This window comes from Mizuhopecten yessoensis, unplaced genomic scaffold (genome assembly GCF_002113885.1).
Source record: "Mizuhopecten yessoensis strain PY_sf001 unplaced genomic scaffold, ASM211388v2 scaffold101, whole genome shotgun sequence".
Taxonomy (NCBI): domain Eukaryota; kingdom Metazoa; phylum Mollusca; class Bivalvia; order Pectinida; family Pectinidae; genus Mizuhopecten; species Mizuhopecten yessoensis.
In genome coordinates this window covers 25,801-36,669 of record NW_018403378.1, presented here as the reverse complement: position 1 = coordinate 36,669, position 10,869 = coordinate 25,801, and the positions used below count along the sequence as shown (strand labels likewise).

Genomic DNA, 10,869 nt, shown 5'->3' with positions numbered 1-10,869 from the left:
ACCCATCTGTCACTAGCTGTGTATATCACTGTGACTGACCCATCTGTCACTAGCTGTGTATATCTGTGTGACTGACCCATCTGTCACTAGTTGTGTATATCACTATGACTGACCCATCTGTCACTAGCTGTGTATGTCTGTGTGACTGACCCATTTGTTACTAGCTGTGTATATCACTGTGACTGACCTATCTGTAACTAGCTGTGTATGTCTGTGTGACTGGCCATTCTGTTACTAGCTGTGTATATATGTGTGACTGACCCATCTGTCAGTAGCTGTGTATATCTGTGTGACTGACCCATCTGTCACTAGCTGTGTATATCTGTGTGACTGGCCCTTCTGTAACTTGCTGTGTATATAACTGTGACTGACCCATCTGTCACTAGCTGTGTATATCACTGTGACTGACCCATTTGTCACTAGATGTGTATATCTGTGTGACTGACCCATCTGTCACTAGCTGTGTATATCTGTGTGACTGACCCATCTGTCACTAGCTGTGCTTGTCTGCACTATTTATCCCTGCAGCAGTCTTCATGTCAATCACTGTGCGACTTAAACAAGGTTCTATTGATGCAGTGTGTTGCTCTGCTCTCTCCTGATATCTACTGCGTGTACATATGCTTTGTAGACGGTTCTGTTTTCTTTCATTAAGTGTCTAATCACCGGTCCATTTTTTGCTACAAATTGCCACCATGTAAATCAAGTTTTGTTATTGAAAAATAAAAATACTATTGAAAAATAGAAATCTCAACAATGTAGCAACATATGTTTGCGACCATACTTTTTCATTATTTAATTTAACTTGTGTTTTATATGGATTTTTTGTTATTTGATTAGTTTATCTAGATTTTATGTCAAGTTTCCATGTTTCTTTGTTTTTGTTATTTGATGTTACAATTTTAACTTCAGCGTGCCAAGTATTGAAAGGGAAAGAAGGACATACAATATAAATCGATTTCAATAGAATTCCACGAGTAACATCTACGTGTACTAAACATACTCATTCCAACATAGTGAATAGCGCGCTCCCCTTCCACCGAGACGGTCAGGGTTCGAATCCCCGATCAGACTTAGAAATAAAGGTATTGGGAACCTGCCCGACCATTTTGGTTTTCTCTGTAGCCCGCTTTCCTCCCACCCTAAGACCCTCTGCGCCCTTTTATCAAAGACAACAAGATGCACATGGGGGAGACTGAAGGTCGAACTGAAATATGTGTTCCATATCACATGTACGCACGAGTAGGCTTGGTTGTTTGAAATTTAATAAATTCTTCAATATAAACATAGTTTTAGTTCCACTTGCTCGCCCAGGGAAAATACACTCCAGCATAAAACGATAGCGGGACCATGCCTGCCAACTGTATATGACGTTAAGCGATTTGAAATAAAATTATTGGGTTATAAATATGATTTTATAAAATATTAAATCTAAATATATATATATATATATATGCCAAGCAGTCGATACAAACACGGTTAGGACACGGGCCATCATGTAAGTGGCGCGTGCACACTGATAAGGTGCCATGAGACTATGACGAGAACAGACGCCAAATTCTCCGGCAATATCCCTCATCATTATCGATTCTAAACAAGGCTTCGTCAGCCACAAATAACATCACTCATCAAAATTTATTTATTTGGGGTTAGCTGTGGGCTGTTATGGTTGCATTGGGTTTAACTGGCATTACTGGCTGTAGACTGTATTGATGTCTATGGACGTACGGTCCTGATCACCAGGAGAGATGAGGACAGTGCTTAAGATTACACTTGTTCTTGCCAATGTTGGCCTTTGTCTGGGTAAGTTCAATACATGTACAGTTTTCAGTTTTTTCCTTCAAAATATATTTTTGTAAATTCTCGATACCGAACCCTTTATCAATTATTATGCATAATCGAATTTCGGTACTCGGCTCAAAAAATAAATTTCTGATAAGGGGTTTTGGAAATCAACAATGCTAACTAATGAATTTAATAAGTTACTATTTTAACACAACATTCTTATACCTATATATACATTCAGATTGCACTGTATGATACAGTTTGTCATGGGTTTGTTTATCACAGATTGTAATCGTTATTGATACATGTACTAGAAATATCCCACGTCCACTACTCATGGTTCGCCAAATAGCAGAGCCAGTTCTAAGCTTTTAACTAGTAACGCAAGAAATGCAAAATGCCATATATGATGTTTAGATGTACATAGATATGAATGAAATTTGATCAGCGATACAATTAGCCCAATTATTGAAGTTGCGAAGGTGTCAGATCAAAGCCATATGTGAATGTAACCAAATGGAAGAAAAATAAGGCATGGATAGACAGAAGTTAGAAAGGAACTTGTTTAAAGAGCGTTCGGGAGTTACATGTATCATTCTACCTTGGCCGTCTTCATGTTACAGGAACAGGTATGACAAAGGAAGGGTGTGAATTGGGCTGGACTCATCACAAACGTTTCTGTTACCAGTTCAACGTTCACCCTGTAGAGTTTATTACTGCTAGGGAGATCTGTAGTACAAAAGATGCCCAGCTAGTCAGCATATGGAACTTTGCTGAGGAGGAGTTTGTTCTAGACAAACTCTGGCAGGTAGGTACGGGGATAACCTTTATGGAGGTGTATGTTACAACAGACTATGACAGGTAGGTACGGGGATACACCTTTACAGAGGCGTATGTTACAACAGACTGTGACAGGTATGTACGTGGATAACCTTTACAGAGGGGAATGGTACAACAGACTGTGGCAGGTAGGTACGGGTATAACCTTTACGGAGGTGTATTTTACAACAAAATATGGCAGGGAGGGACGGGGAAAACCTTTATGGAGGTGTATGTTACAACAGACTGTGACAGGTAGGTACGGTATAACCTTTACAGAAGGGTATGTTACGACAGACTGTGGCAGGAAGGTACGGGGATAAACCTTTACAGAGGGGTATGTTACAACAGACTGTGGCAGGTAGGTACGGGGCTAACCTTTACGGAGATGTATGGTACAACAGACTGTGGCAGGTAGGTACGGGTATAACCTTTACGGAGGTGTATTTTACAACAAAATATGGCAGGTAGGTACGGGGATAACCTTTATGGAGGTGTATGTTACAACAGACAGTGGCATGTATATACGGTATAACCTTTATGGAGGTGTATGTTACAACAGACTGTGACAGGTAGGTACGGTATAACCTTTACAGAAGGGTATGTTACGACAGACTGTGGCAGGAAGGTACGGGGATAAACCTTTACAGAGGGGTATGTTACAACAGACTGTGGCAGGTAGGTACGGGGATAACCTTTACGGAGGGGTATGTTACAACAGACTATGACAGGTAGGTACGGGGATAACCTTTATGGAGGTGTATGTTACAACAGACAGTGGCAGGTAGGTACGGTATAACCTTTACAGAAGGGTATGTTACAACAGACTGTGGCAGGTAGGTACGGGGATAAACCTTTACAGAGGGGTATGCTACAACAGACTGTGGCAGGTAAGTACGGGAATAAACCTTTACAGAGGGGAATGGTACAACAGACTATGGCAAGTAGGTACATGGATAAACCTTTACAGAGGGGTATGTTACAACATACTGTGGCAGGTAGGTACGGGTATAACCTTTATGGAGGTGTATGTTACAACAGACTGTGGCAGGTAGGTACGGGGATAAACCTTTACAGAGGGGTATGTTACAACAGACTATGGCAGGTAGGTACGGGGATAAACCTTTACAGAGGGGTATGTTACAACAGACTATGTCAGGTAGGTACATGGATAAACCTTTACAGACGGGTATGTTGCAACAGTCTATGACAGGTAGGTACGGGGATAAACCTTTACAGAGGGGTATGCTACAACAGACCGTGGCAGGTAAGTACGGGGATAAACCTTTACAGAGGGGAATGGTACAACAGACTATGGCAAGTAGGTACATGGATAACCCTTTACAGAGGGGTATGTTACAACATACTGTGGCAGGTAGGTACGGGTATAACCTTTATGGAGGTGTATGTTACAACAGACTGTGGCAGGTAGGTACGGGGATAAACCTTTACAGAGGGGAATGGCACACCAGACTATGGCAGGTAGGTACATGGATAAACCTTTACAGAGGGGCATGTTACAACATATTGTGGCAGGGAGATACGTGGATAAACCTTTACCGAGGGGTATGTGCACAACAGACTATGGCAGGAAGGTACGTAGATAACATCTATGGAGTCGTGTGTTTTCAACAGACAGGTACTTACGGGAGTAAATTACGCTGGAGGTGTAAGTTCACAGGCGGTTTTTCACCAACCTTGTTTTTGGAATTAGGGGATAGTACGTTGTTTTTGCTATACTAGCGATTACAACATACACTTTGGTTTGAACTCGACACCGATAGGTCGATAGTTTAAACCAAATTTCACGTTGTTATCGGCAGTGAAGAAACGAAAAACAATGCGCTATCCCAATTCTAACTTACCATAACAAATATACTACGCTAATATGTTTAGAAACATTGTATTAACGTTACATAGTAAAGTACTCCGTGACCATCACAAATATACTACGCTAATATGTTTAGAAACATTGTATTAACGTTACATAGTAAAGAACCCTGTGACCTGTTGTTGTGACGTGTCATTCTGCAGCGGACTGACCAATCAGAAAAAAGATTTCAAAAGTCATCATTTGGCACTGCCCAAACTAGCGAGCCCTCGATCTATGTGCTAACGAGGCGGAATATTTGGATTGTTCGTGAACTTCCAGTTGCCAATGTTTAAACGACACATTTCGATGAACGTTGACCAAACTCCCTCATTTCCTTGTCAATATGTGTGCCTTTCTGTGCGCATCGACAAAATCGGTGATTATTTTTTTAGATCTGTGAAGAGTTTTGTGAAAATTCATACTGCACATGTGAAATGTTTCGTTTAATTTCGGATCTTACTAGATGCCTACACGCGGAGGGAACGAACCTTTCAATAATATATATAGGTAAGAACAAGGAATATTTATTACTTATTTTTAATTTATTTAACAAATACATTTCATCTGTCCGTTCTGTTGTTGCCTGCTAGCCTTATATGCGGGATTTCGCTAAGAGGCGACCTTGCCGCCATATTGTTATGGTTCGAAACCTGCTGTGGCTTAAGTGCAGTGGGAGGAGCTTAACACAATTGATCATAATTCTATCGCAGATTAGAACATGGTCCGTATCCAATCAAAAACACGCTTTGCAAACGAATCGTATTAGAATGATAGTTAGATCTTGAGGATAAATACTTAAACTAGAGAAGGGACTGAGAGTGCATGTGGAATTTCACCAACATTTCTTCAAATGAATCTCTGATAATGAGGATCAGCTAATCATCAACTTCGGATGTGATCAAAATTTTTACACAGAAAGGGGCTAACCCTCCAGGGGCCTGAATGGGTCAAAATGGGTCAAATTGGCTAAAATTTCAACAATACTCTTCCATAGACCCAGACAAGTTAGAATAAAATCCTCTTCACGGGTGAGTTCAGTGCAGTATTTTTTGATCATTTTACTGATATCATTCGTTAAGTCTATATATATATGGTCACTCCCACAATACCACTATAACAAGTAACAATTGTGATTTAACACAGGTGGCCATTACGATCCATGTATCCATTGTTCTAATAACGGTTTTATTTACACGTTTGTTTTCCTTAAACGTATACTAGGGCCATAAAGTAAATTATGTCACTAGTGTCAGTAATCACATAAATAATGTATATAGATTCACTTTTCTATTACAATCCTTCGAAGGATCCTCCTCAGCAGAAACGTACTTTCAAAATCGCGCTTCCCATGATGTAATTAATGCACGGTAGTTTCCCCTTGGTAAACAGGCAAGTCACTGAAAGATTGCACTACCAAGAACACACCAAGAGGCATGCTGTTACCCAAAGAGCATATTCTTTAGTAAAGGAACTCGGAATTGTCACGAAGACTTAGATCTAGTGAATAGGGTTGGTCGTCAATCTGTTCTACATTTTTGTATCTTCTTGTGCTTCAAAACACTTGACAATATTATGTTTGTGTGATGAAGCATTGTCGTGAAAAAGATTGATGCCATTAAACGCTTTACTTGGACGCTTTATTACTAAGAGGTTTTTGACAGACTTTGGTACTTTGTCTTGACAGAGAGAGATTGCCCATCCTTGCACTGTGTCTGAACCACAGGCAAAAAAGAGCCAAACAATGGCATACATGTAAAAAAAACTTTCTTTGAACTTTTTATACGTCCTGTAATCCCTGGCCTTCCTTGATATCTCGACAGCCATCGCTTGTTATTAATGCGCCTCTGGGGTTCAAAGTAAAAGGCCGTGGCCTCATCCCCTGTCAGTAGCTTAAATTACCTTTGCAATATATATTTAAAGTACATTTCATACGTTTAGTCTTTTGTTAAGAAGGAAGTTAAATGGGTAATCCCTCGGGCACAAAGCTTCTTTAATTTCAAGAACTTCGTTATAATGTTATTGTACTACCTTCTGAAACGCCAACGGTATGAGCTATCGCAGAAACAGCATAAGGACCATTGTCCTTAAGTATTGCTTTCCCAGTAGTATACTCCTTTTGATGCTGCAACAACTGGGCTGCCTGGCCGTGTGTCCTCTTTGTTGTCAACGCTAACATGTTTGACTTTAACCCACATAAAACATTTCTCAATGACGACAGAGGTGCCTTTTTATGTTGCACAACTCTGCATGCATCTGTTATGGTGGTATCTATTAAGCTCATCGTGCTTTGATATAGGAGCGCATACCAGATTTAGTATCAACTTTCATTTTAGCATTGAAAAGCTAGTATCGAGGGCTTACTATTCACGATGAATAACTTGTTCAAATCTTGTCGGATGATATCAAAATTTTGCACGTGTATTAATCTTTAAATACGTTTGCAGTCTGCCAGGCGCCAAACAATTGTATTGCTCGTTAGTGGGGCCGCGGTGGTCAAGTTGGCAAGTCGTCTGACCGTCTTAATCACTATAGCAATCCACCACTGGGTCGCGGGTTCGAGATCTACGTAGGGCAGTCGCCAGGTACTGACCGCAGGTCATTGGTTTTTCTCCGACTCCGTCTTTACTCAACCACCAAAACCTGGCATATCTTTAAATGTCAATACATGTAGCTGTAAATAGGACGTAAAAAAACAACCAAACCAAGGCCCGTTAGCACGGGAGCTGTGTGGTGACAGAATTTATAGAATGGTCCTCCTACAATACTGTAAGTGTGTTGTACGGTAATGATTTTAGATAGTAGTGAAAAATAGAAACAAATGCATTTGCCACGTTTTTTTCAACAAAATGGTTCTAAAATGAAAAATAGCAGGCAAACCTCTATATGTCCAATATCAAATCAAAACAATCATTGTACTCATAGAAGTTACAAAAACACTTCTTGCTTAATTAGTCACGATTTCATTTCTTCCAAAAAAAGAAGACAAGGTCATTTTTTAATGTTCCTTATGCAAGTTTTCTGCCCTTGAAATTCCTTTTTTATCAAGATGCAGAAAAGCAATACGTTTAATTATTTTGGATAATTCATATATCATAAATAGTTTTCTGATACACATATTCGGGAATGGAGATCACGTGTTTAAAATAGTAACTAAGGGTCGAATGTTACTGATCTTTTGTTATCGTTTCTTTAGGGAACTGACAAAGCTCACCTGTCATGGCTTGGCTTCACGTTCGACCCAGAGGGTAAAAAACAGAGGTATAGCTGGATCGACGGATCGCTCTCTGACTATTTGGATAAAGGTATTATCTTTGTTACATAGCCTGTTCTTACTCTTCGTTTTAGACTTATCCTAGTTGCTGTATTTCTCAAAGTGTAATAAATGCTTTTTAGTTGCGATCTCTGAGTAAGTAATACCACCGAGAAATATTGTTATATCATCACGTTAATGACTAAAATACTTCTCATTAATCATATGAACTGAAAATAAAACATCAATTCATGATATTAGCCATCATAACGAGGTATTTCATACTTTTTTTCATACCACTGCAGATATGCCTGATACTGATTTACCCTTGTGTGGAACTATTAAGGGAACTGGAGAACGTCAGTTTTGGGACTGTGAGGAACGCATGTCCGCATTCATATGCAAAAAATGTAAGTGTTATTCCAAATAAGAGTCAGATCTAAGTAAATGTCAGCTTCTAGTAGATGTCAGCGTCAACTACTCAAAGTATTTGTCAGTTCTTATTTGATATTAGTTTTTAGTTTATATCAGTTCTTAGTTAATGTCAGTTCCAAAAAAGTATCGGCATCAAATGAATATCAGAGTCAGGAAGGCGTTATTTCCAAATGTGACCACTCATAACTGATATTGCGGGAACAAATTAGACGGAGGTCAAGTATCATGCTGTTACATGGTATCGCCTAGAGCCAGAGTAATCAAAGTATGGTGAAACATGTTTCATGGTAACGCCTAGAGGCAGGTTAATCAAATATCGTGCTGTTTCATGGTAACGCCTAGAGGCAGGTTAATCAAATATCGTGCTGTTTCATGGTAACGCCTAGAGGCAGGTTAATCAAATATCGTGCTATTTCATGGTAACGCCTACAGGCAGGTTAATCAAATATCGTGCTGTTTCATGGTAACGCCTAGAGGCAGGTTAATCAAATATCGTGCTGTTTCATGGTAACGCCTAGAGACAGACTAATCAAAGTATCGTGCTGTTTCATGGTAAAACCTAGAGGCAGATTAATCAAGGTATCCTGATATTTCAAGGTTATGCCTAAAGGCAGATTAATCAAAGGATCGTGCTGTTTCATGGTAACGCCTAGAGGCTGATTATTCAAAGTATCGGGCTGTTTCATGGTAACGCCTAGAGGCAGACTAATCAAAGTATCGTGCTGTTTCATGGCAACGCCTAGAGGCTGAGTATTCAAAGTATCGGGCTGTTTCATGGGAACGCTTAGAGGCAGATTAATCAAAGCATCGTGCTGTTTCATGGTAACGCCTAGAGGCTGATTATTCAAAGTATCAGGCTGTTTCATGGTAACGCTTAGAGGCAGATTAATCAAAGTATCGTGCTGTTTCATGGTAACGCACGGAGGCAGATTAATCAAAGTATCGTGCTGTTTCATGGTAACGTCTTAAGGCAGATTAATCAAAGTATCGTGCTGTTTCATTGTAACGCCTTAAGGCAAATCATGTCAATGTATTGTGCTGTTTTATTGTAAAGTTCAGAGAATGCTACTTTTTGAGGGTAAATCACCGGAAAGGAGCCTGCAGCTTTTCGCGGTGATATTTACATGGAAATTTGTCAGAGCCTACTGCTGTTTCGGATGAACTTTTTTGAGAAATTACAGTTTTGAAGTATATATGGCAATATCATGTTCAATGTAAATCGAAGCTGTATGCCATCATTGTTTTGATGTGATAGTATATACATGTATGATTTGAACTTTGCGTTTTCATAGGAAAACAATTGTTTTAAAAAACACAAATATGATATTTATATACTCCTGAAAAAAACCCATGTATTTTAATCACATGTGATCAATAGATAATTTTTGTGTGGTTCACTTTTGATCATTTTTTTTCCCTATCAAAAATTGAATTACACAAGACTGTACACTGATTAACATGAAATTAATTGAAAAATGTCTAGCTGGTATCGTCCATCGTATAAATCAATGTTACTCGAAACAACCAACGTCAAAATATGTACATGCAGCTAAACATTTGTGTTTTTCGTTGAATCACTGCAATAAATTAGAACCTATCGAAAATGATAATCAATTAAATATTGACATGGTTTATCATAATTTATATACAAACTTTGGTAAGGTATTGTCCGTATGTTCCGGGTTAAGATAAGGAAACTATCTCCTATATATTCATTATCTTTTTATAAATGATTGTGTTTCCTGCATTAAAGCTCTCTTGTTTTCTTTTCAATGCCAGCACTTCAGATGGCCTATGTTGTCAGCGAAGTTTTCAATACCAGTTACGTCAACATGTACAGATCCGAAGATCCCGAAAGAATGCTGTTCGAACGTGTTTGGCCACCGAAGCTCGAGGAGGTTCCCAAACATCTGACACGAATAGCTACTGCACAGGTGTCGCAGGAAACAGATTGTGCTAACCGTTGTTTCCACGTGGATGATTGTCGTGGGTTTATGTTGACTTGCTTATCTGCCTGGAAATGTAATCAGTTTTCGTGTGATCTTTATCAGCCAGCAAATAACTAAATATGGACCTTTGTGCAATTCAATGCTCAACTATCCGTCCATCTTAAATGCGGGGCCGATGTGACAAAATGGCGGTTTATTTTGTCTTGTAAAGTAACAGAAACGAAGTTCGAATCCGTTAAACTTCTTGCCAAGTATTTGTTAACTGATTTTGTTATATCTCTTAATCGATAAACTAAGACAAAAATGTGTACTAGCACTCTTCGCTCTGGTATTTGTTATTTACATCTTTGTTCAAGTAAACATCCTAATACCGAACCTCTTGTTGTTCCTTACAGAAATACTCTTGTATTTATAACTACATGTTAAATACGTGTTGATCGAAAATGTTTTTACAGTCTCATTGTATTGGTGTGAGAATCAAAGTACTGAAAGTAATCAAGACACATGGTCTCCTGTTGTTGTAATATTTCCATATCTTTTTGAAGGAAGATCGAATACAAAACAATACATTAGATAGTTGAGATGCAGTTTTTATTCCATACCAATTCGTTGAAACTAGCTTGATATTTATACTTTCCATACCTGTGATGGAAACATTATGAAATTTCCCTCGGAGGTACTTAGACCAACCTGACGTACTGTTTCCTGGCTTCTTGCAAAAGTACTTATGGTAAAATCCAAAGTAACTGTCATTACTT

At 39.0% G+C, this 10,869-nt stretch overlaps 1 protein-coding gene across 1 annotated transcript; it reads left to right on the top strand.

Moving 5' to 3' along the window:
* The first annotated feature begins 1,659 nt into the window (after positions 1-1,659).
* On the top strand, positions 1,660-10,529 carry LOC110454735 (snaclec rhodocetin subunit alpha-like). The gene is made up of 5 exons (XM_021504452.1): positions 1,660-1,803; positions 2,409-2,593; positions 7,671-7,779; positions 8,033-8,137; positions 9,942-10,529. Exons 1-5 carry the CDS (start codon positions 1,749-1,751, stop codon positions 10,226-10,228), a joined length of 741 nt encoding a protein of 246 aa, XP_021360127.1. The 5' UTR covers positions 1,660-1,748; the 3' UTR covers positions 10,229-10,529.
* Positions 10,530-10,869: the final 340 nt, after the last annotated feature.